General features: G+C 48.0%; 1 protein-coding gene across 2 annotated transcripts in view; it reads left to right on the forward strand.

Moving 5' to 3' along the window:
- The first annotated feature begins 6,314 nt into the window (after positions 1-6,314).
- Positions 6,315-26,433, forward strand: part of COL5A1 (collagen type V alpha 1 chain) — a 125,191-nt gene continuing 105,072 nt past the window's right edge. For both annotated transcript variants that reach the window (XM_072352520.1, XM_072352522.1), the window contains exon 1: positions 6,315-6,677. In XM_072352520.1, coding sequence (XP_072208621.1) covers positions 6,578-6,677 — 100 coding nt within the window. In that variant the 5' untranslated portion in view covers positions 6,315-6,577. The remainder of the gene's footprint in view (positions 6,678-26,433) is intronic.

The raw sequence follows: 26,433 nt of genomic DNA on the forward strand, positions 1-26,433 counted from the left end.
CAGCAATGGAGCATCTCATCCTCCAAACAGGCATCGTGTTTCTGCTGTAGGAGTATAGGGAGCACATGGGTGCTGCAACCTGGAAATCCAACAGCAGTGAGGCTGCCTGGTTTGCCTCAGAGTTACCCAAACTGGGAATCTCATCAGTGGGAAGATGGACTAAAGTCACTGTAGGGACTTGTGGCAAGGTGCTGGTGTGTCTGAAAAGGTGACTTACTGGAAACACTGAATGGACAGCAGTAGAAATTAGTCATGTCAAAGGCCATTCGGTGGCTGCGTAGGATTCCTTGCATGATTCATCTGCAAAAACGACTGCTTTGCCTGACGTTATATTTCCCCTCTTTATTTAGAATGCAGCTTAGGCTGCCGTGGCTGTGGTCCGTTGTCTGGATTGCTTTTTGATGGCTGGGTGGTACGCATAGCATCCTTGTATTCTCATAATTTCTAAACCACTACTTGGACTAGGGGGGGGGAAAAGGCAACCAAATGAAGGGCTTTGTCACTCCAGAAACCCTCAGTGGAACGAACCTGTAATCTTAGGAAATCAAAGGGGAGTCTAAGGAATGTGTCATTTTTAGTGTCTTTAAGGCAGCGAAATTACAAGTGAAAATAGCTGCCTGTAAATTGTGTTTATAGGGTTAATTGACAGGAATATTAGAGAAGGGAAAGTCTGGATGAAAGCCCCTGGGTCTGAACTGCTCTGTTTCAGGGGGAGGTCTAAAGAAAGGATTGTGGCCTGGTGGGACCAAAGTGTACTGGGATGCATGGATCGGTTACTAGACCTCAGCAGAGGAATGCATAAGTGATGCTGCTCCGTGGCAGTGCTGTGACCACCCATTCTTGTGAAATGCACTCAAATTCTTGCAGGATTACTGAGCTGCAGAAACCAGCAGTGGAAAAGGTCTCTGTGGTCTCTCTCTCCACCCACTGATGGTGGAGTGGGACCATTCCCAGCTATGCAGAGTTCTGTGTGGACCTATCTGATGTGATTCACGCTGTTGGATGTCTCACAGCTTCCTTTGAGCACTCTAATTGACCTTCCACAACTAAGGAGACCTTAATACACCGATCATTTCCCTTCTACCTTAGACTGAGTTTTATGCTGCTTAATTCCCATCCTATTCTCATTCAAGCCATAAACTCCACCTGCTGGGTGCTGCACCCTCCCATAGATGCAAGCAGCACTCTCAGGTGGCATGGGCTGCAAGAATTATGTCAGCTTTTGCCAGCGTAGAGCTTAGGAACTGCTGTGATGGAAAGGAACCACCAACTTTACATGTGGCTACAAAGTGGATACCCATAAACATGGACTGCCATACTTGAAAAAGTAATTCTGCATCCTATGGGTTAAGATTTGTAACTCCCAGTTTCTTATTCAGCTTATCCCCCAAGATTTCCAGCAATTTGTTTCAGGCTCAGGATGTCCCTGGGAAGGATTCCAGCTCATCCCTGATGAAGCAAGAGGGCATCTTGAAAGATGTAATTAGCTAATTGTGGTAAGGGAAAATGAAATGCAGACTTTTTCTTGGTACGACACAGAGCTTGTTTATACTTAGAAGCCACCGAAGCTGATTTTTAACAGTGGAATATTTGGCAAAACCAGAATGATGATCGTACAAAGAGGTTGGTAATGAAGGATGACTGGTGGACGTGATCACAGTTAACATCTGTCCAGATCATTATTTTGGGGAATGTAAGGTAGCAGGGAGGTGGGATGCCTCATTTCTGGAAAATGAGCTACCCCAGCACAGCTGCTCATCAGCATTCCTGGAATAGCAATGAGAAACAGGACAACTGCTGGGGAAAAGCAAGTCCCAGTGACCACCATTAACGTGCGTAAAGTGGAGATGCATGGATTGCAGGCTGTCATCTGCTTGTGTCCTGTCCATTCCCTTTCATCCCTGTGGAGAATGCTGAAAGTCTGCCTGCTGGAGGCACTTGGAAATAAACACAGGTGGTCTAGATGGAAATATTCCTAATGGCACACAAGGCTGACCCTGGAGGCCATTGGGGAATTGAGGACGTGCACACAAGCCTTGCGGCTTGGGCTCACCTCTAATCTTCAGCCATGATTACGATGGACAAACTAGAGCTCAAAACTGAGTTTTGTAGCCTGTACTCAGCAAAGCCCATTTTAGGGTTAAGGTCACCCAGAGTTTGAGAAACAAAGGAATGCCTTCATTTTGTTGGCTCTTGTGAAGACTGGAGGGTAAGTTCCAGGCCATCGTGCCTTAACATAAAGCTTTCTACAGCACCAAGGATTATCTGCCTGGAATCTAGACAGATGATAAAGGGTTTAGCCTGGACCATTGGCCACAAATCACAGGGCATGAGGAAATGGGAAGTGGGGACATGGAGAGGGAAGAGCAGCTCTTCTGTCCATCTCTCAGGCTGACACTGGATGCAAAGAGGAGACCAATGTGGGGTGAGCTGTATTCATCCTTTGCAGGCACTGTGGTGTGATTTCTGTCCCTGTGCTTAATGTCAGTGTCATTCAAACACAAGGCTTGGAGTTGCTCACATTGAACTGAGGGGAAGGCAGCAACGCTGGAAAAAGAGGAGGAGTGGAAAGTCTGTTCACTTCATAATGCTATTTCCTCTCTTAAACAAGCTCCTTTGACTGTGAAACATTTCAGTGCACAAAAAACAAGCCCCACCTCGTGCTGGCTGCTCTCTCCCCTGATGGGGTTTGTCCTGGTGCCACCTCATGGCAAAAATCAGATCTGAATTTCCAGCTGAAGGCTGGAAGAACAGGCCGCCCAGCTCCCAGCCTTGCAAAGCCAAAGCAGGTGTTTAATGCTGGACTGGTGCTATTTGAATTCTTGTTTTGCAAATTGGCTTTCTGGGACAGAAAGATCTTAACTATAGGAAGTATTTCTAGCCCTGTGTTTCACATCTGGGGGGGGGGGTATCTGTGGCAGAAATTGAGTCTGAGAGGTGGCAGATTGCAGGTCAGCGTTGTGACTTCAGCATAAAGGACTTCACGCAGGCTGAGCTGGGGATGGAGGCAACAGCCTCACAACTTCACAAAGAGTAAAGGTGCATTATCTGATCGGAGAGGAAGGAGGGAAATTCTTTGTACAGACTGTGCTGCCCTTGGATAGCATTTGAAATAATTCCTCATCGAGTTTGTCTTTCCTGGCTATTCATGCAACAGCTCAAGCAGTTTGAAGAGTTTCGTTTTCAGCCCGTTCTTGGCAGGCATTCAGAGGATTGAACTTATTATCGGTACAACCTGGAGTTTTTCTGGTTATCCCAATATTTGCTTTCAAATCGCTGAATGTTTTGGAGTGCTTTGGCAGAATGCTCGTGTCTGACTGGTTTCGTGGCACATGGGTTGATTATCAGTTTATTTTACCTGTGTGTCTCTCAGGTCTTGCGGAAAGCTCACCATCATCTCCCATCCTGTAAGCAACGGTTAGCTGAGCTCAAGATGCTTTTAGTTGTAAAAACAAGTGATAGACAGCTGCCATTCCCTAGAGATATTTGGCCATTCACAACTGCTGCAGTCGCTGTTGACTATTGGGATGTTACCCTGAGTGACTGTTGGAGGGTCTGAGTTGTTGTGAACAAACCCATGTGGTGTGAAGGTACTGGGAGCTTGCAGCACCATATAGAAGACCAAGGCAGCTTTGAGGCTGGGGCTGGCTCTTTAAACTTGGCATGTGAATGCTGGAATTTTCCAGTTTGCTATTACAAGCTTAATGCTGTATTGCTCTGCTATTGTTGAGGAGGGGCAAACAGGTCTGTGCAAGCTTCTATATCACCTGGAAAGCAACTGGAAACTCAGACTTTTCAGCAAAACTCCCTGGGCCGTGTTCTCAGCTGCTGTGTAAAGCAAAGTGGCTTTGCATCTGATGAAAGTTGAGCTTTGGGTATTCTGGCTCGCTTTTGGAGTGGGGCTTTGGGAGTATTTGGGGTATGGTTGTAAGTGAGGGTTGTACTGCTCTGACCTGCTTTGATTTCCTTGTCTGCAGAGCTTTCAGTGTACCAGAAATCCTTCCTTTTGCTGTATGCCTCTATGGAAGGGCCAGGGATTTCAACACCTGGGCTAGTGTTCAGGTGTTAGTGGGATTTTCACTTGCATCTGGAGAAGACAAAAAGAGGTTTCATTCCCAAACAATGAGCTGTTTGTGAAATGCCAGCAACATCTGGAGCAGGAAGAAGAGGGGTGCTGGCATTTGTGCTCTGGAGGCTGAAATCTATGGTTCTATGGAATCAGATGCTGGTGCCCTATGAGGGCTCCTGAGCCTCTGTGCAGGACATGAAGCATCCATAGAAAGACTGCAGGTTGAGTTGTTGCTTTGTTCTGCTATCACAGCAAGAGGGGTTACTGGTTAGCTAGATCTGTGCAACCTGCAGGATGTGTTGTCCTTGTAGCTGCCCTTGGTCTGTATGCGTACACCTGAGATGATTTCATATGACAGAAGGGAAAGTCAGTATCTCCCTCTGTCCCATGCCAGAGGCACCTGTGAACCCATGGAAAGCTGTTCCTGTGAGTGTGTCCTGCAGTGTTGATGGGCGCTGCCATGGCTGGGCTGTACCCAGCACGTGCTGTGTGCTGGTGTTTGCAGGGATACACAGGTGTTATTTGTACTGAAAGAACGTGCCTCCAGGCTCCTCCTCAATATAGAGCACAACTTAATTTGTCTTGCCAGCCTCCTGCCATATGGTTACTCATGAAAAGTGGGTATGCTGGAAGAGGCTTTCATCTGAGGCGTGCCTGGGAGTGCCATTGGCACAGTGCTCACCTTGTGCACAGCTGCAGCCAGCACACACCGTGTGCCTCCCAGCTCCTGGTGTGGGGCAGCCCACGTGCCTCTCACCTCCCTGGCAAAATGGTTTCATCAGGCAACCTCCTCACATTGCAGCTCATGCTGCAGCCTCCCCAGGTTTGCAGCAAGGCTGCTGGGAAAGGGAAGGCATTCAACTGGTTGAGGTGAAGGGAAGTATTTCCTATCCTTCTTTTCCACTGAACCATTAAATGATTTCCTTAGGTTACCAGGTGAGTGCACTGGCAACGCTCACTTTCCTCTCCCTCCCTTCTGCAGATCTGGTGGGATCTGGCCTCCTGTGCTTGTTGGTTTTGATGTACCAGTTGATGCCAGATACCTCTCTAAGGATCTTTCATTCCAGCAGGATAAGGATTGATGTCAAGCAAGCTGCTGGAGCTCTGTGCAAACCCCTCTTGTACTGAGACCTCTTCCTACAGGTGTTCCAAAGAAGGAACAGGATGGATGACCTTTGATCTACGTGTTGTTTCCTTCTTATACATAACAAGCAGAAATGGCCAGCAGCTGCCCAGGTCTGTGCAGTGCTGAATGACCAGACCCATAGGCAGTGTAGGAATCTGAGTGACAGCAATGATTTATCCCCTAAAAGCAATGAAGGCCCTCAAGGTGCTGCTCAGCAAAGACCAGGGAGGACTGGAAAGCTTTGGTGTGGCTGAAGGCATGAGTCTATCAGTGAAATCACTGCTCTTTGGAATTAAGTGTGACTCCATTTGCTGAAGTCACAAGAACAGGGGTATCTCACCTGGGTGTACGCCAGCAGTGGGCCTTGTTTGGATCTTTAAATGGCTCTGACAGCAAGGTGTTGCTGCTAGCAAGTGTCCTCAATGTCTTTTCATTAAGAGAGAAGGCTGTTTGGTTGTTCTATCCTGTTTGCTTCAGTGATGTGTGGTTTGGGGGCTCTGTAGCATTGTGCCACCTCATCCTGCAGAGCAAGGTTCATCTTCTACCAGGACTCTGGGGCAGCGGAGGAGGAAGGATGTGATGTGGGGAGGTCAGAATGGCTGCTGTCTGCTCAGTGCTGTGCTAGTACTGCTGCTGTACAGTGTCAGAGCAAATGCCATAGTTTGAAGCTGAGAGAGGCTCAGATAGAGGAAGAGCAACAGGAGCAGAACCCGGGCTGGGCCCTGTGCAAGCTGACAGCGTGCATCTGCTGCCACTTCCTTGCCCTCCTTTGCAGTGACTGCTTCATTTTATTTGCCAAATCCTCGCGTTTTGCCACCGTGTCCCATTCCAAGCCACCAGCTCAGGCCTGCGAAGGGAGCGGGGGGCAATCGGCACCGCTCCATCCCGGGTCAGCTGCTAGGGAAAGGGAAAGGGGGGGGGGGATCGTTTGAGGGCCGGGACAGCCGGACCGCTTTCAAACTTGCCGCCGGGCCGGGAGAGGGGGGCGGGCGGGGGGGCCGGGCCGGGGGCCGCTCCGCCCGGCCCTGATTTGCTGCGCTGCTCCGAGATTGACAAAGTCTCGCCTTGGGTTTAAAAGAAGAAAAGGGAAGGAGGGAGGGGGGGGAAGAGAAAGAAAGTTTTCGCTGCAGGAGCAGGCAGGGGCCGGGGGGCAGCGCGGCGGAGCGGAGCACGGAAGAGCCCCCGACAGTTCAGTGGCCGTCCCATGGCTTTATAAAGCGGCTGCTCCCGGGGGGTGGGTGGCGGGGTGGGGGGGGGAGAAGAGAAAGAGAAGAAATCCCGAGCGACTTTTCTTCGCTGCTTTTTTTTTGTTTGTTTGTTTGTTTGTTTGCTTCCCCTTCAATTGTCCCGAGTTGGTGCCCCGTTTTTTTTTTGTGTGGACCATGGATACGCACACGCGATGGAAAAGGCGCAGTTGGATACGGAGCTGGCAGCTGCACGTCGCGCTGGTGCTGCTGGGCACCGCGGCCCTGAGCCGGGCAGGTAAGCGGCAGGACCCCTGGGAACCCCCCATACATCTCCCCCACCCCAGGAGCTTGCAGCGCTGAGCCGGAGCGGGGAGACGCGATGCCCTCCGGGTAGGCTTTGTGCGGGACGACGCGGTGTGTCCGTGTTCGAAAGTTAAGAAAGAAGCCAAAAGAAGCCGAAAAAAGTCCACAAGCAGACAGCCTTTAGCAGCTCGGGTCCGAGCGCCGTTTGTCAGGGGGCCCGTAAAAGGGGGGGAAATGTTCAAGCAGTGCTTTCTCCTTCTTTCTTAAAGAGGAGCCGCCTGTTGCTGTGCTGCTTTTTTTTCTTTATTCCTTTTATTCTTTTCCTTTTGGAGCAAAAATAAAAGCCAGGAGGTGTTTGTGAAGGCTGTGGTTCTTTACGTGGCTGTGCCGTAGATCTGTATTTAATCAACTGGAAGCCTCACTTCTCTTATAGCTCTTCTCCCCGTGGGGAAGAAACTTTTGTCCAGCAGTAATCTGCTCTCCCCTCCGTGCACATCTCATGCACGAAAGCCTGCAGACTTTGCTCGGTACCTCAGGGCGCATTTCTCTGCCCTCTCCTCCCACCCCAGTCCCAATTTATGGGCTTTCCCCTTAAAATGATGACTCCTGAGTGGGATGTGAGGAAGCACAGTGAAGCAGCAGATACAGAACAGTGCAATGAGAAACCCCACAATGTCATTTGTATGACCCTGCAAAAGTGGGACTGAGCACTCGAATTCACCAAGCGGACGCTTTGGTTTGCTGGAGTGCATTTTGAGAGTTCTGCTTTCCAAATGTCTGCCTTCCCCAGGCTGAACGTGAAATGCCAGAGCAGGCTGCGTGCTTGTGGGAATGCTGTGAGAGTTTCCAGGGTGTTTGCTGGGATTTTAACAGATGCTTGGAGGTAATGGTGCTCTGGGATCTCTTGAAGTCATATTAGGGAGGAAAAGGCTGGGGAGCTGCTTGCTGGCAAAGTTCGTTTTCAAGTCTGAAAAGTTGAAGATGGAGTTTGGCAGGGTGACCTGAAACAAAGCAGTGCCCCATGGAGCTGTGCTGTCTGGGGTTTTGATGCTGGTGCTCCATTCCCCAGGGCTGGCATCTTTCCTACAGAGCCCAAGCAGCAGTGCTTGTGGGGCTGGTTGTGTGGCACCAGCACTAACAATGGGGGTTGGGGGGTTCTGTATATAGCAGCCTGTTTGCTAATGGCTGTAATTTCAGTGTATCTGAGCTGACCTTTAGAAAAAGTACCATGTAGGAGTGCTTTCATTGCTGGTTTGCTTGCAAATCTGAGTGGGGCAGAAAATGAATTGCTGGTTAGGGGGTGAAATGCTTGTGGAATATCACTGCTGGGAAAAGCGAACGGAGCTGCTGCTGGAGTTTGTCATAGTGCAGAAGTGTCAGAGTGATGGAGCTCTGACCAGAAGAACACTGGGGTGATGCTGGCTCCTCCTGGTTCCTTTTAGTGCGGCCGGGCCGGCTGTCTGACTTTGGTGGTGGTTCAGTTTTCAACTAACACAGTCGCAACTGTTTCAAAGGGAAGATCACAATGTTTCCTTTTTTTCCCTTTTGGCGTTTCAACCCTTTAAGGGCATCCTTTGCAGCTTATCAGGGTCTGCCTTTCAGCCAGCTTCATTGCAACGCCCTTAACTTAGTGCCGCCAGGTAACCTTGCTGGAATGCCTGGCTTGCTCTGGGTTGCAGCTGCAGGAGTCTGGTCCAGCTGGAGCAGCGATGCTGCCGTGGCTGGAGAGCTTTAGTAGGGCCAGCTTCTGCTCCACCTAATGGCTCTCACTGCAAAGAGCTTTGAGCTTTCTTAATGAACCTCCTAATAGGACATCAGCTAATTTAGATGAGGGAGGAGTCAGATTTGGACTCTTGACGATGTCTGCTAACTGACTTTGGAGCTTTTCTTAGCATCTGTCCAAGTTTTCTTGGGTTGTATTTCAGCCCAGATTATTTGTTTCGTTTTCATTTTAGCCACTTTCTGTGTGTGCGGAGAAACAAAACGCTTGTGCTCGTTCTCAGATGTGGATCCATCAAAAACTCCAAAGAAAGAGGGAAGAAACCCAGGAGAGAAGGTTTCCAGAGCAAACAGAGCACTCACAATGCCCAAAGTGACACGAACTGAACTGCCTCTGAGCACTGCCCTTCCAGCTCACTTTTTCCCATATTTTAACAGATGATGTCACACAAAAATCTAACCCACAGACAAAGCTGGAGTCTGTCAATGCTTTTACAAATGCCTGTAAAGTTGGATTGGGTTTTTTGGGTGAAAACTTTTGGAAGCAACAGTTTCCTTTAGTGGTGAAGAAGTGTAATAAGAATACATGGCGTGCTCTTTAGAAGAAATAAAAATGCTGGAAATTATGAAGTATTCTGTTACCATCTGTTGCTTCTCTCCTTGGCTCTTCCCCAGCCATCTAGAATGAGCTAAAGAAAAAAGAAAAAGAAATCTTAATGCAGCCAATTAAAAGCCTTTTGTTTAATATTTTGCCAATTTAATGTGTTGATATCGTTTTACAAGGAGAAATATGACTTGAAGTTTGGCACTGATGGTAGCTCTGATTTCCAGTCTAAAACCTGGACTGTGCTGTCTGTGTACCGCCAGGCTGGAATGGGGCTTGAGCATGAAAGCAACCCAGCTGTTAGCCATGCTCCATCCAGAGGATGCATAGAGGCATTCAGCTTAGGTCATCTGTTATCCTTCCTTGTGAGCTGGAGTCAAGACTAAAACCCTTGTAGACCCTTCCTTTTGAGGCTCACCCCCCTGCAGTGCTGGTTGCTGATCCACAGTAGAGGAGCTGGTTGCATTGACTCCTACCAAACGGAATGGCAACTTCGGTTCTTCAGCCCGCAGCGTTGCTGTGTTGCCTGGGCAATGATTCAATAGGAGACTGGAGAAATCCCACTTCATGATGACCATAATGACCAGAGGGTTGCTGGGATGTAACTCTCTTAAGGCAAACTGCTGAAGGGTTGCTGGTTTTGTGGGTGTCCTCCCACCTGCTGGTGTTGCTGTGTCAGCTCTCCAGTGCTGGTGCCTCCTGTATAAAGTGTCTTTTAAAAAGCAAGAGCAATCCAACAAATGCAACCGCTGTTACTCACAGTGCTTGCTGATGGTCTGCCCAAGAACAGATAGGGAGGGACTGCCAAAGGGATGTGCTGCCTTGTCCTGTCCGCTGCCTCCTACCTATTGCTGAATTTTGTAGATGCATCTTTAGGTAACCTGAATTCTGATTGGACTTAGAAATAAATTGCTGGAAGTGCTTTCCAGGAAACGGTTCTTCAGTCTGAATTTTTCTTATCTGCAGCAGGAAAGCAAATTTGCCATTGAATATGACAGTTTCTTTTTACTACTTTCTATAAGGGAGTCTCATGCCTTGATTCCTCAGCTTGTTGCTGGCTTGCTCTTGTGTTTCAGATAGGATGCTCTGCATACACTATAGTTTGGATGCAGAGATGCCCAGGTTCGATTGGAGAAGAGCAGCTGCATTTTTGGGCTCGTGTTTGGTCTTGAAGCAGTGATTGAGCACCTGGTGGGAAGGCAGGGCCAGCCCAGGGGGTCTCAGGTGTATTCAATGCACTGAGTGACCAGAAGGGCTGGAGCCAGGATCCACCCCCTGCCCAGACCTCATTTAAGGGTTGGCAGTGGAGGTGAGGGCTTCTTGCTGGAGATCCCTGCCTACCTGAGGCCTTTTGAAGGTAAGCAGCTTCTTTCCTTTCTTTCTGTGCTTATGGCTGTTGCAATGGAGCAAATCCTCACATGCTGCAGCCTGGGACCTTGCTGCTCTGCTGTCACTGCTGCGCTTTCCATTCCAGAAGTAATGCTCTCTATGAATGGGGAATTCCCTGTTGTGTTACAAGTGTAGATTTGGCACTTCAGCCCATGTACACATGCACCCACGTCTGCTCGCCTGGTTTGTTTAGCAGGAGGTTTGCTTGAAAGCAGTGTGGTTCTATCAAATTGTTTCCAGACAAATTATTTGGGTTTGGTTTAGAAAACAATTAACTCTTCAACACGAATATTTTGGAACGTGGAAGTTATGCTTTAAAGCTTTGCTGTGTTTCTATGCAGGATAGATTTCTATTCATGTATACAGAATACATTGACATAGGCCTGGTAGGGACTACAAATACTTTGATTGCTGAGGCCTTTCAGTCATTTGCTGATGTTGGATCAGATTTAATATCTTCAGTATTTGTCCAACAATGCCAGTGTTGCCATGAAGGGCTGTGCATGTGAGTGTGCTCCTACAGTGTGGCTGGGAAGTTTGTTGCTTTCCCTGTGCTGTCTGTCAGTGTTGTTGGCTTTGAGCTTCTTTAGAGTAGCAGAATTGGGCTGAGTTGTGGAGGTTGAGCTGGATTGCTTGGTGTCTCTTTTAGCTCTCGTGTATGCTTGGATTTGGGTTGTGACCTCTGCACCTCTTGTATGGAGCTGTCAGGAAGGTTCTGACTCCCTGCTGATGGGAGGAGGGCTTTCTGTGAAGGCCTTAGGGGATTTTTGGAAGGGAAAGCCTTCCTGGGAGCCCTGTGCTGTGCCTTCTGGAGGAAGCAGGAAGCCTCATGTCCACAGCTGTGCATGGTGATAGCTGCAGTGCAGCTCTGGCCATAGCTGGGAGCTCAGCTGTGTTCCAGGGGCTGATTTGGCAAGGCTTCTGCCCTCATATGGAGTTCCTTTTGTTAGGAGCTGCTTTGTGCTTTGCAGAGCTGCCAACATGCTTTACCCTTAGCTTGAAGCCTCCTGAGCCCCATCCTTCAGCAGTAAATTACCTGAAAATCTGAGTCTTGAGTAGACTTTGGAGGCTGACTGTGGAATATCTGGATGGTTCTGTTGTTAGCTGAAGCCTTCTGTAAGCTGGAATTTCCTTGGACCAGTGGCTTATTGCACTGCTAGGCACTGAGCACCAGCCAAGCACACAGCAGCATCCTGAACTTGCAGATCCACTGTGGGAACAAATATTTGATGGAGCTGAGCAGAATGCTGTCATCTGAAGGCTTTCTATTGCCACCCGGCATTGCCCATTAGCTGCTTTTTACCTCCAGCATTGCTCTGCTTCTCCTTTTCTCTCCTGGCTTGCTCAAGAGGCTGCTGGATCCGCCTCCTGCAGCTGCAGCCTGGCTCTGCTGTGTAATATCAAAGCCTTTTGCCTTGCTAGCTGGGCAGGAGCTGGTGGGGTATGTGCTGAGTTTGCAAAAGGGCAGATTTTTTTCTTTAAAATAAACTTGAAACCTTTGTGCAAAAGGAACAAATAGAGAAAATCCCATTATGGGAAAAGCGACCAAACCCAGAAGGAAGGGGGGAAAAAAAAAGGAAGGGGGGAAAAAAAGTTGAGACATGAAAGAATGGAAAAATGGTTACAAACTGATGTTATGTGGAAAAAAACTGAGGTTGGCAATGTGGTGTAATTCACCACCGGGTGACTGCTGGCAAATTGAATGGCTCTTGAAGTGAGCTGAGTTGAAGCATCCGAATGATGCCGTGGTTGCTTTGCGGATATGTCTGGAAAGCCTTTAGAACTAAAATAAACGGAGGAGCTGCACAAAAAGGCATTTTTGAGGTCGGTTGCTCTAAGTTCTCCCTCCCTCCAGAAGCCAACAGGATTCTCAGCATCATCTGGAAGCCTTCACGATGTTAAGATGTTCCCTTTTTGAAAGGAGGAAAATGACATTAATGTGTTTACTGTGCTGGGATATTTTTCTTCTTCAGGATTGTGTAATAAGTGGGAAAGAAAAAGGATGGTTTAGGGATTGAATGTAAGGAGCGAGCAACACTGGGGATGGTTCCTGAGCTCCACTGGCTTTTGGGCCTGTCCCTGTGACATCAGGTGCTCTAAGAAGAACTGTCCAGAAATGAAACCTGATGGAGGTAGAGGGGCTATCAGGCAGTTAGTTTGGTTTACTGGGAAGAAAGCCCCTTTGGAAGCTGGAGGGATGCAGATGGAGGTGGGGTGCTGGATGCTCCAGTCGGGTGTTGGTGTGGGGTACTGTGTGTTAACTCTGTGCTGTGATGCAGGGACAGGTCAGGTACACTGCTGTCAGTTTGTCAGCTGGCTTTCAGCTGGTTGTCTTTGGCTGTTTTGCTGATGCAACCCAGTGTATTGCTATGGAATGCTCTGCCCCTGTGCCAGTGCTGGGCTGTCTTCATCCCAGTGTGTTTGGTGTGAATTCTCCTGAGGTTTCTTTCAACCCAAGCCATTCTAAGTCTCCTATTTCTGATGCTGCCTTTCTTCTGATGCTCTGCCCACTGAACCTGGAGCAGCAGGAAAAAGGCCACACTGTAGTCCTGCTGTGCTCAGGGGCAGCTTCTCATTCATCTGAGCAGTGTCTGGGTTTCACCTAGAGCAGCTGGGCACCCTGTTTGGATGAGGTGTGTTTCAGAGGCTTTCTGTTCTCTGAAGGAAACTGCAGCTTGCTGAAGATCTGAGTGCTGGCCTGGCTTAAACACAGCTAAATGTTTGTTAGCTTGAGGTGACCCTGCGTGCCATCCCTGCTTGCATCAAGCTGTGCATCTGCAGCCAGGGAGATGCTAATTCTTTCAGAGTAAATAAAGTGAGTTTCTTTCCTGGCTCGGCTTTTAAGCAAACTGCTGAAAGCCCTTTTTCTCTCTCTTTGCCTCTCTGCACTTCACTGCTACAGCTTGCAGAAGGGATGGGGGAAGTTTTTCAGCTCTGCTGGAAATGCTGTGAGAAGTCAATAGGGGGAAACTCCCAGAGAGGGGGGTCACCCAGGGGTCTGCTGGAGTCCCTGCTTTAAGGGGCTGGCAGGAAGTTTTAGTGGCCAAATTTAGTTCCATTGACATGTCAGCTGGAGCTGCTATTTTGTGTGTGTGTGTGTGTGTGTGTGTGTGTGTGTGTAGACATACAGGAAAGCCATGCTGCAGCTGAGAGCAGCTCATGTGTCCTCTCAGAGAGCCCCGCTGGCCCCTCTTCCTCCTCCGTTCCTCCCTCCACCCCCTCTTCTGTTTCCAAGACAATACTTCAGTAAGAATTTGTTGCAGCTGAATTCCTGGAGGTGACGCTGCCAGTTTCCCAGGATCTCTTGCACTCGTGCAGCATTTTACACCGTGCTTTTTGGCAGTAAGGCACAAGCCCCTCCAGATGCACCCCTCTTCTGCACAGCAAGAAGCGGTGGGTTTGGGTTAGTCTTTGAGGGGGCTCATCCTCAGTGCTCTGGAATGAGATGCACACCCTGTGTGTTCATCTGCTGCAGGGTAGAGGTTTGGTCTGAGGGTTGCAGTTCACTGACTGAATAATGAATGCATTGTTTGTGTGCCCTTATTTCCAGCTTGCACCATTAAAAGTGAATAGAAAGGTCAAGGAGATGAGTCACTGTGAATACAAGTGTCATTCTGCTTAGAAAAAAATGGGGGGAAAAAAAGGAGCTTCCAAGCCAGGTGTTTCAGCTGGTGCCAAACAGCTCCGTTTCACTGCACTTTCAGAGTTACGAGCCCAAATCTCAGCTGAAATCTGAAATGTTCAGGCACCTGAATGATAGCAGGGGCTGGGATTTGGCAGCTGTGATTGCCAGGGGTGCTGACACTGACTGCTGATACAGGCTGTGCACAGAAAACCCCAATAATATTCTCAAAGTAGGTTTGTGGCTGCCCTGCTGCTGCAGTTTCTTTGCAAAACAAAAAGCTGGAGCTGGTTGGGTTACTAAACTCCTGTTCCTCCTTGTATACCCAGATGAAAAGACCACCTCCATATTAGTGTGGTAACCCTAATACTTGGGCTGCTTTTCTCCAGCTCGTGAGGCTAGTGGTGCTAAGGTGCACAGCATTTCTTGAAGTGCTGGCAAGAAATGGTGCAGACCTTGAGCAGTGGCACCTGGCAAGGTTGGTGCACTGTCTTGGGGTGTCCTGGTGGAGAGGGGCTATGATAGCAGCCCCTATAGCTTGCTGCCATCCCCTTCCCTGGCTCTCGTGAAGGCTTAGTTATAAGTTAAACTGCTTTAATTTCTTGCCCCCAAAGCCTCTTTCTGCAAGCCCCAGGCAGCTGGTTAACCATTCTGGCTGGGCGCTGAGACTCAAAACATGGCTCTGTGGGTTGTGCTTATGGAGGAGGAAGTGGTGAGTGGGTTAATGCCCTTTGGGTGGGAGGGGATGGAGGGTTGGTCAGAGTTTTCCCTCGACTGATACTGCTGAGACAGCCTCAATTAAAACACAGCAGTTTTTAACACAAGGCCAGCAGTTGGTTCTGGAGTTGTTAATGCTCTTTTTGGTGGGTTGGGCTTGAATTCACAGACCCTTGTGCCTACGGGTTTCATTCTTCCTGGGGCTGAAATGCCCTACTTTGGGAGCACCAGCGGTTTGGTTAATTGCTTGGCACTATACAAACCATTTTACTTGCCTGCATAACGCAAGGTGATTTCCAGGAACAACTTTTGGAAGAGTTTGCTGCTATAAGTTTGATCCAAGCTGGCTGAAAGCTCCGCCCAAATTCCATTGGCTGTCAGATGCTCGGGATCCTGGACTCTTTCACTACTGATGGGACAGTTTGGTGTCCAGATGTAGGAAGGAGCTGTAAGCCGGGCCTGGTTTGTGCATTGCAGCCTTGGCTCTGATGGGATGCTGCGACGTGGAAGCTGGAGGTTTCTGCAGATAGATGGGGAGAATTTCCCTTCAGAGATGCGAGGCTGTCTGTCCCACAGGTATCACTGTTCCCTGGCTGTGGGCTGCTCAGTGTCTCATCTTGGAAAGCTGTTGATTCCTTGAAGGATAAGGAGCCCTTGCCTGCAGCAATGTGGCTGCAGATGCTCTCCTTGACGAGGCTGATGTTGTTTGTCTCCCCATCCCTTTGGGTCTTCTGCTTCTTGTAACAAGGGAGGGCAGATGACAAAGAATCCCCTTGTTGTTTCTGTGACATGAAAGCAACGTGAGGGTGGGAGGAGGAAGCTCCTTTCATCCTTGTCGCTGCCTTTGGCACAGGCAGGAGAGCACTCATATAGGAAAACTGCTAGGAATGTTCTCTTGTAAGGCTTTGCAGGGATTGGGAGAGGCATATTATCACGTCTTGTACACTTTGGGAGAAAGTCCCTCTCTGAAATGTTTAAATTAAAACAGTCTGTCTTTTTGCAACTGTTGGATGCTTTCCCTGCTGACCTCAGGAGCGGGGACTGGGAGGAGCAAACTGTGCAATGTTTGTAGCTCCGGCTCCTTTAGAAACTTCACTTCTGGTTCCCTGCAGGACGCAGAGCAGAACAACAATAAGGGCCATATTTGCACTGGAAACATCAGTTTTCTCACTGTTCTCATGATTACAAGAGCTGTATCAGGAAACAGCAAATCCTTTCTATACTAGAGGTTGTTGTCTTGCAAGACTGTGAATGGAAGGAAGGCAGCAGCACTCCTGTCGCACAGGGAGTGACAGCATTCATGCTTGGATTGGGATTCCATCTGGAGAAATGCAGTGTGAATTCTGTCCTTAGGGAAACAGGTTCCTATAAAACATGAACCAGAACCAAATCTGGAATTTTGGGTTCTTCATGCAAAGTTAGTTTAAAAATGCCAATGAACTTAGAGGTGCTCCGAAACTTTCAGCTCGTGCTAGAAGTGATGTGTTCTGACCATTCACAATAACTGAGCAACCCAGAGCCCTTCCCTGTCTGCAGCTCCCTGCTCTGCAGCCTTGGCCAGACAAGCCGGGGCCCTCCTTGCCCTGGGGACACATCCTAAATAAAAGCATTGCTGAAATGGGCACGAGTCCTGCAAGCCCAGAAATAGAGCTGAGTTCGAGCTGCCTGAACAGAGCTGCCTGCTGCAGGGTATGGATGGGGTGGGGGAGTTAGGGATGAAGCTGAAACATCTGAACTTGGGGGTGTGTGTGAATTCCGCCACGTCTTTGCTTCAGGTTGTGTTGCTTCTAAGGAGCCAGGGTGGGATTTGGACCCTGCATGCCTGTCCATCTTGCTGTGCTGTGGGTAGTTAACTCGATTACTTTTGATGGTGATGAAATGCAGATTCTTACAGTAAATCTCTGTCAGTGATAGAAGGGCTGAAAATATGTGGTTGGAATGGCATGGAGCTGTGGTGAGGACCATCAGGTGGGGGTTGGAAAGGCTGTGCCCCAAAGTTGGAACACATAGGTATGGTACAGGTATGGCACAGGTGCTTCCCAAGGTAGTGGGCATGACCCTGAACTGCTGGAGCTCAGGGAGCATTGGGACACAGCTCTCAGCCATAGGGTTGGGGTTTGGGTGGTGCTGTGTGGAGTGGGGGTTGGACTCAGTGATTGCTGTGGTTCCCTTCCAACTTGGGATACTCAGTAGTTCTATGTTCTAACGTTCATGCTTGTAAGCTCACCCTACAGCTACAGACTTAAGCTTGAAGCTTTTAGGAATGCAGGTGTATGGGAATCCAGCTGTTATGAATCGCCTGGTATCTTTTCGGGTGTCGCTGCCTTGGGATCACTTGAAAACCCCAACTTTTGAAGCTCTTTGAAACAGATTCTCCCATGCTGAGATCCAAATCTGCAGGTGTGTCCCAAGTAATACATCTGGGGGAGGTAGGTTCCAATACCTTTCTTTCTGTTTTAGTGAGCAGTGCACGATAGCAGAGGGGCTGTTAGAGCAGGCAGGTGTGTCATGCCTGTGCAACATCAGTTGACACAGGATTAAATAAGGCATGTGGAAAATTCTTCTAGGAAGTAAAGTGTAGTGAGAAATAATCACCAGGGAGCTGGGGAGGTGAAACAACCTGCTCTAGACAAGCAACTGTCCTCATCTGTGCCCTTGGAGATCTTCCAAGTGATGGATCAGCACTTGGCATGAGTGAAGCTTGCAGGTCTGTGAGAGCATCCTGCTGAGGGAGCAGCTCTGGGATGTCTCATCAAGTGTGAAGTCTTTCAGTGAGCAGAATGGATGTGGGGCGGGGAGTCTTTTGGTAAGGCAAAGTGTTTGTACCTCTTGGACTCCTCTGTGCGTGTCCTGGTGGCTTTTGGCTGGAATGGGCAGAAACCAAGAGTAGCCAGGATGGCACAGCAAAGAGCAGAGTCCTTTCCAAGCCCTCGTGGGTTTGGGTCTTGTATGCAGCTGATGCATGTCTGTCTGAATGCCAAACTGAATGGCTCTCCCTTGAAAGGTATTTTCAAAGATTTATTGAAGGGAGGAACATACTGTAACCCTTTTGCAAGGATAAAACTTTACTTTCCTGTAGCTATGGAAAGTCTGTCCTCCCTTTGAGTAATAAATGATGGCACATCAAGCGTGCGCAGATTGCTTTTAAGCTGTTGCATATATACCCCCATATCAGGTACCTTGTACAAAGCTTATTTTCTTGATGGAGAGAACATCAAGCACATTCCACGTATAGATCAATCATCTCAAAACATGCAGGTAACTCTCCTTGGCATTTTCCCTGTCTCCAGTTTCCCAAATATTTCCTTATTTCATCTGGCTGCTTCTACAATTCAACACGCCTCTTGCTCATTTGTGTGACCAGTGGCTCTGGCCTGCTCCGCTTGTCTGCATGAATTGATGCCCCGATGTGTAATTTACCTTCTCTCTCCATATACATTCCTTACACACGTTCACGAATGGATGCACAAATGATTGGAAGTGTCAGCGCGGCGCTTTTCCAGATGGTGGAAGCATGTTCCTTCATTTATTTCAAATGTCAAACTCAATGAAATTAATTACTCCCAGACTTAACTGAAGCGATGGGGAGATTCTTGTCTCAGTTGGCTGCTGTGGGGTGAGGTTGCATGCACTAAAGCAGCAGCAGCATTCAGGAGGTGGAATGCAATTACTGGGTTGAGCACTGCTGCTGTGGTCCGTGGTTGCTGTGCTGCCATCCTGGTGCTTTGCTCTGGCATCTCACTGCATTCCAGCAAGCTCTGGCATCTGGATTTTACCCTTCATCTTTGGTTCTTCTGCTGGACTGTCAGAGGATGCAGCTGGTTTTGTTGTTTGGCCTTTCTTGTTTTCTTTTTTCCCCAGCATTCCTTGGAGTTTGCAGGCTTCTTGGGGGCAGCAGTTGAGGAAGTCCCTACTGTAGCTGGGCGGACAATTGGGCCAGCTGACAATAGCTGTTATCAGAGAATTTCTAATGACAGCTAATTTAGGATTAATCTGTTTTTAACCTCATGGTCTCCATGCCTTTAAGCCCCTTATCTGGGCCTAACACCATCTTCCTTAGTGGCCACTTCTCCCAGCACTATCTGTGAAGCCTCCCTTGCCGACCATACCCAGATAAATAAACAGCCAGGGCTCCTCTTGCCCTCTATTGTCTCTCTCTTTTGTATTAAGTACAGTAATGCCTCTGAGCTACCCTGGGGCTTCTTCGTTCCCATGCTTCCCCATCCCTCTTACAAAGGACCTCTTTTCTCCCTGTGTTCTGGGTGTTGTGGCTCTGCAAATGTGCCAGCGACCCTTTGCTCCGTATGAAAATAGCCCCTGCCTTTTTGTAGCTGTCACTTATTCTTGCGCCTGTAATTAGTCTTGATCCTGCCTGTATTATTCCCCTTGACCCTTCTCTTCTTACCACAGCGAGTATGTTTTTGAACATGCTTTCAGCTCCCTTTCTACCTGCGTGTATCCAACTGTGCTGGCTCACACAAGCCTTCTTTGGATTGAGTTGGAAGTTTAATTGCAAGACTGCAAGCTTTCCCAAATCTTTCCCACTTGTGTGTTGTAAGACTCCCCTGGGATGTGGCTGCACGCTCATAGTTCAGATTGTTCTTCCATATGCTGTTGCCTAAGACTGGTGGCTATTTGTGTGGCTACCTCAAATATCCACCTCTGTGGGTGTTTAAATGCTGCTGTTGTCGTTGAGTTTGAAGTAGCCTATTTGGTGGCATCTTCATCCATCCTGGCTGGTGGCTTGTTGGGGATCAGAGGTGCAACAGCTGCTATTTGCAGACAGTGTCTGTGAGAGGGCTGCCTCATTCATCCTGTTTGCACTGCTTGGGGTCCTGTTAGACTGCTAAAGGGCAGTAGGGCAAGCAGGTTGGGTCTTTGCAGGTTGGCTGGCATCATTGTGAGGGTGGCAGTGGGAGGACTGTGCAGCTGAGGCAGGTTTTCCAGCATGCATTAGAGTGGTGTATTAAGATATGTTTTGGTGCTGAGTAGCAGTGGCAAGAAACGCAATGTAAAGCTGATAAAGCACATGCTTAATTAACAACTAGTCTCTAATGTAGGTGATAAAGGGGAAGTTTATTGGTTGGTCAAGTCAGTAATGGGCAGTGCTCAGAGTGGAAGATGAGCTGTCTCCATTTGTCACTGACTGCTGTGACTTTGCCCATGGGCACTTGTATTATCCTGCATTTGATAAAGGAAGAAAATAAATTCAGCAAGCACGGTGAGCCCTTGAAGCAAACAAAAAGGGCAATGCCAATGTAAATGCATTGCACTACAGAGAAAACCATTTAAAATTAGCTTATCGTGTCAGTGTATTCTGTGCAGGGAGAAAACCTGATGCACAAGCTGCATCTCTCTTGCTTAGAGCTCAGGTGCTGGAGGTGCCTGTGGTGGTTATCAGAGCTTGCTTGGAGTGCTCTGCCTGCTGTGATTGCATTTCTTAACATCGTGCAAATGGTGCTTGTTGTGCTCTGCCACAAATCTAAGTTTTGATTGCCTGCCTCTTAGGGATGGATTCTACCAGCTTTATCACCTTACCTTAAGCAAATTGCTGCTGAACATATTGGGGTTGTTTGAAAGCAGCGTAATATACCGTTCCTTGGTGGGAATAGGGCCTGGAAGAGTTGTGGGGAACATATGGTTGTGCCAGGCATCCGCAGCAAACCTCAGCTCTGCTGAGCCACGTTATGTACAAAGCTGGAATTTTGCTTCCCTTTAGAGAATTCAGTTGTCTGATAGAAAATAGGCCCTTCGTTGTTGCCAAGTGTCAGAACAAGACTAGGAGCCTTCGCTCACAGTACTATCCCTGCTGTGGGGAGCACTGTGCTGTGTGGGTCCAAGCACTTTCCTCACTTGCAAATTGGTTGCTAGCAGGCAAGGTGCTGGAGGTATTTCCTGCAGAGCTGTATGTATTGGGATATGGAAAGCATCATTGCAGTGGGCTGTATGATAAGAGGCAGCTTGAGAAAAGGTGTCCTGCAGGCGGAGCTATCCACGTGCAACCCTCATCTCCTACCTGCTGTAACTAAATCAGCAGCTGCTAACATGCATTAAATGGGAAGGGTTGAGCAGAGGAAAACATTTTGGCTGCAAAATGCAACCTATAGCTTATGATATGAAAGGAAGTCCTTGTGCTTGCTTTAAGCCATCAAATGTGGCTGCATGGAAACTACTGCCAGGCTGTGCGTGTTTTTAGCAGTAGCAGGGCTCTGGTTTTGAAGAAATCCATTTGGAAACTGGGTCTTCAAGTATGGTTGAATTCAGACTGAGAGTGTTTTACTAGAGAAGTTTTATTGGTGCCATGGGACCGGTTCATGGGAAGGTTACCCTACGTTTATCTGCCTTTTTACTAGCAGGGAACACTAATTGCTTTCTTGCTCAAGTTAAATGGGCTCACAGTGAGTCAGGTTCTCCTTACGAGTGTGAATAGGGCCCAACCTTTGTGTTGGGCTCCCCAAGATCATCTCCAGGTTTGTGCTGGGCTGAGCAACCAGTGACCAGGCACTGATCTCTGTTGGAAGCGGCTTCTAAAGCAAACATGTGCTGGGTTTGAGGTGCTCACATCCATCCTTGGGGTGGAAAGATCAATGGGATCGAGTGAGATATTTCCTTTCTTACTGTTCCAGCTTAGCTCAATGGCCCCGGATAGCTTCATTTCTGTTCTCTCTGCTGTGTTCTGATGGATTGTCTTGCTTTCAGTAACTGGAATCCCAGCCCTAAAGATCTTGTGAGCACAATAAAACTGAGAAAAGCAGAGAACACTGCTGAGGATGTGAATGATGTACTTCAGCCATCCATTGCCACCTGCCTGCCAGCTGGTGGTGTGGAGGTGGCAGTGAGGAGGGGAGATGAGAGGATGAACTTGAACTTCTTGCAATGAAAACAGGTTGTGCCCAAAGGCAGGACTGTGCCCTGGTCCTTTAAAGGGGTTCAGGGGGAAATGACACGAGGAGCCTGTGTGTGTGCATGGATTGCAGTGTATCTCCAGCTGCATGGCTGGGGATGGTGCACAGGAGTGACTCAATCTCCTGGCTGCCCCTCTCTGCACCAGGAACGGCTGTTCTTATCTTCTGTTTCATCGATGTACTTGAAACCTCACCTTAAAACTGGCTTGTGCACATTTTATTCTTGGTAAGGGCTGCCGTCGGTACTTTGGCGTGCATTTATCTTGATTTTCTGGGCTAAGTGGATTGCTTGTAGCCGTGTTATGCCTGTATGCTACAGTAGGACCTTGGAATTGAAGCCTGTTTTGCTGGGCAGGCTGCATGTGTTCAGGGGAAGAGTAGGCTGAAAAGTGAAGGCAGAGATGCACAGAGCTTGCAGCAGGCATTGTGACTGTCACCAGCCTCTAATTATTTGGTTAATGCCAAAGTAATAATAATAAAAGGCTTTATTTAAAACAAACAAATGTGAATAATTATGTAAATATTGGTCTGGGCCAGTGTTAAGAGTCCTGGGAAAGCTTTTTGGATGTTTATCTTGGATGTTTCTTTTAGCTTTTATAGTAGAATATGTCGATTTAGATACTACCTTTGGGTCTGAATTCTCCTTCGTGTTTAACAGAAGACCCGAGGAGTAATTTCAGTTGTTAAATGCAGCAGATATTTCCTTTGAGCAGTGAATGTGCAAATCAGTGTAATCAGATTTAATGGGAAATATCCAAAAGGGGAAAAACTGATGGTGCTGACCCACACAAATCTTGGTCACTGCTACAAAAGGTCATCGTGGCCCCTGTGGTTTCCCAACCAATACAGCTGTGATCTCGTAGGGATGCCATTACATGATGAGCAAAACCCCATCAGTTCTCAGCAGGAACAATGATATTTGTGATGGTACCTTTGCTGTCTCCCACCACACACAGGTAGGGGGAGGCTCATGACTGGTAATTAGCTCCTATTTGCCTCCTAATTGCTTTTTGTAATGGAGCTGCTGCTCTGAGTGCATGAGGGAGTTAATGGGTTGGCTTTCTCCTGTGATGACCCCAGGTCAGAGATCCGAAGGGCAGTCAAGGCCAAACACCAGTTTCTTGATATCACACTAATGCCACTTGATGTGCTCAGTTGATGGTAATAAAACCCCTTCCAACTTTTGTCTGGGCTGGGAAGCTGTGGTGTGGAGGAATTCTGCTCATCCCAGAATGCTATGACTGCAAAACCTCCCCCGATGTGCTGTTACTTAATTTGGGCAGTAGGGAAATACGTAACGTACAGAGGATTTTTTGATTTGGAAAGGAATGGAACTGGAAAGGAATGGAAGCCGAGTGTTGTGTTTGGATGAGCCTCTCTTTCTGTGCATGTTTGGACATGGGCAGACGATATATTATTCTAACGGGTCCATAAAACCCTCTGGTGGTCTGAAGTAAAACGATGCTCATTCCCTATTGGAAGTAGCAGATGCTGGATCAGGAATGGGATCTGGATAAGTGTGGGTTGGAACTGAGAGCACCACGAGGAGGTGACCATGTAAGCAGTGGATTTCTCCCTACCCTGAGGGCATCCAGACTGCTGCGGTTGCTGAGAGCTGATGAACTCATGGCCGTGGGTCTGTGGCTAACTCTGGAAAACAAGCTTTAGAAATGGTTCTAATGAAGGGAAGCAGGTATTGGAAACTTGCCTTCCAACTCCATGTCTGGGGAAAATCAGATATGGTTATTAAGCAAATGCTAAGGTTTCATTGACTGCTGGAGCATCTGAAAGGAAGAATTGGTTTTATATTTATTTCCCAAACTCCCAAGTAAAGATTAGTGCTGAAAATAATTCAACGTTGAGCTTTAAAAATAAAATAAAATAAAAAAATCAATAAAACATTTGAAAATCAAAAATTATTTAAGCTCGATTCCATAAACTTTATGGACAGCAAAATACCCGCAGTGCATCAAAATGAGTCTTCGGTGTCTGATCTGGAAGCATTGCAGCCACCCGTGCCTGGAGGAAACCTCTCTGTGGTTTCATTCCCCTTTTAAGTGGCTGTTGTGATGCTCTGGTGATGCGATGCCAATCACTGCCTCACCTGTAGCTGCAGCATGTTGGAAGCAATTGTAATTAGGTGGTTGTGTGTGTTTATGTTGTTTAATTAGGCTCGTGGTTGGGCAAGCTGCTTGAAGGACCGTGAGGTGTTTAAGGGCTGTGCTGGCCATAGGAGACGGCAGAGAAAGCAGTTTGGGGTGGTGGATGTTTAAGCATTAAGCACCCAAACTTTGTCCTTTTGTTCCCTCTATACCTCTTGCACACGTGGTGGGATGGTCACTGCATGAAATATACTAAGGGTTGTTCCTTTGCAGAAAAGCTGCCTGTTTCTTTCTGGAAAGTTTTGAGCAAGATCTCACACAGAGGGGATCAGTGACATCGATCCACGTCTCCATGGTATCAAACAAGGTGATGCCCCTGTTCTGGGTTCAGTGCCAAGTTGGTTTGGATAGGGAAGGGAGGAATCAAGATATTCTCTGCCATGACATCCAGCTTCTTGGAATGGATGGGCAGCCCTGGCAGCTGCTGATGTGCAATGCCAATGCTCTGAGAGGTTGTTATTGCAGTTTTTGTGTGTGTTATTCTTCTCTGCCCCTTCTGGGAGATGTGCGTGATGCCAGCTGCTTTGTTCCTTGCAGGAGGAACAATTCTGCAGAGTATTAAAACCGATTGCAAAACTTCTGACTTAAATGTGCTGTTGGATCGGGCCCTAATTGAAAACTGTAAAGAGCATTAATTAGTTGATCATTATGGAGTTCTTTGATAATGCAAATGTTGTCCAAGTGCCAGAGTGTCTGGAAACACATCCATGCTCCTTAGAGTGAGGACAAATGACTTGGAGGCCTCTAAGTGATGCTGGTGGCTGCAGACCCCTGTTCTGCATGTGCAGTCCTGTGCTTGAGCTGCCAGCTGTGCCTTCTCTGGGGGACAGCTTGGTTTCGGAGAGGTGCTGTGAGCTGTGCTGTAGTTGGGTGTATGCAGAGATGCTGGTCTTCACTGCTTCCTATGGGAAAAAGAGGTACTGTGCAGAGAGGGGACAGTTCTTGCATCAGTTGTTTCCCTCTCTCAATCCAGAAGACATCATTGCAATACCCACAGAGATGCTTTCCAAAAGGCTGTGCTCAGGTGGGTGGCAGACCCTGAGGATGAGGTTTCTATCCCTGCTTGCCCAGCTGCACGTGTGCCCACAGCGCTGCAGCAGTCTGCAACCTTGCAGGGATTCGGGTGGTTTGCTTTTTGTATAAAGGACCCAGATAATTTCAGGGGGATGGAGAGAAAGGCTGTCTGTACTTCTGCACCTCACTTACATCCATTCAAGGCTGGCATTCAGAATCTGCTCCCAGAACTAAGCTCTAAGAACACCGTTCGTCATTCAGAAGGTGAAGTCATGCACTGTCACCGTTTCCTTCTGCAGATCTGCTGAGTGTTTGCGGCTCTAATAACTTGGGTAGTTTTTAGCGTCCATTCACCCTCACCGCTTCTAAAGGGCAAGGCTCCTGCCAGCAACCAAACTGCTGCTGGAAAGCTTCCCAAAATGTCACAGTGACTGAGAACACCATCCAAGTGGTGGGGAATGGGGAAGGTTCCCCACAGACGTGATGCTGCTTGCCTTCCTCCTTCCACAGGAGAATCTGAAGCACTCCATCCTATGGAATGAATGGGATATTTGCTTGTCTATTTGCCTGTTAGCTGTGAGTTGCCCTTAAGTTCTGCGTGGCATTTGCAGCAAGGATTTTCTGCGTGGTTTAATCATATTCTGAGGAGGGAAGGGCTGCTCTTTGCTGCTGACACCACGGCTTTGTGAGGAACCCGGATAACTGATTATTTCAAGAACAATTATTTATGCTCAAAGGAGCAAAGATTATTTGATCTGTTGGATTTTAGTGTAGCTCTTTTGTAGCTCCAGTGTCGATTCTGGGTTTCTTTCGGTCCCTTTTGGGATTAAGCACACGATCCTTCGAATCTGGCTCTGTATAATGGTTTCCTTTGTTCACAGTTGGGACTGTTTGGGCCTTTGCAAACCCCATAAGGGGATGACTTGAGTCACTGGTGAAACATTCAGCAATCTACAGCAATGTGAATTGACACAGATCTGTTGTGGTTATTGGAACCGAGCTGACGTACACCAGATGAGTATATGTTTGTAAATGGCCCTTTTTTTTTTTTGCCATGTTATGCCCCCTCCTAGGGAACAAAGTTTATATCTTCAGCCCTGTGGTTCAGCCTCCCCGGTTGTCCTTCTTAAAATGCCTTTCCTTTGTCCAAATGTCATTGCATTTTACTGGGCTGCTGCCATGCTGAAGAATTCAGGGGGCTCTTAGCTCAGCCCGAAGGATGCTCAAACAATGGCAACTAGAGCTGAATGTTATTGTGTGTTTATATTGCCTTAGCCTCTGCCATCTTGTTTGTTTAGTTAATTATCCAAGGGCTGCAGCTAAAGTTCAGTGCTGGTGAGCAGTGAATAGATGCTGAGATTCTCCAGGTATGGACTGCACGTTGCCTAGGGAAGCAGTTTGATTCCCATCTGCATTTAACTCTCTTTTGGATCTCAGTGCTGGAGCAGTTACCTGTTGATGCTTGAATAATTCCTGCTATAATCTTACATCTTGATGTAAACCTTTGGGTAGTGGCTTGAGAGCAAGCAAACCCCCAGCACTAGTGAAGTGGGCATGTTTCCCATTGAAAGCTGTGCTGAAGGGCAGCACTAACTCATGGCTCGTGGGCTTTAGGG

Source organism: Excalfactoria chinensis, chromosome 18 (genome assembly GCF_039878825.1).
Source record: "Excalfactoria chinensis isolate bCotChi1 chromosome 18, bCotChi1.hap2, whole genome shotgun sequence".
Classification (NCBI taxonomy): Eukaryota; Metazoa; Chordata; class Aves; order Galliformes; family Phasianidae; genus Excalfactoria; species Excalfactoria chinensis.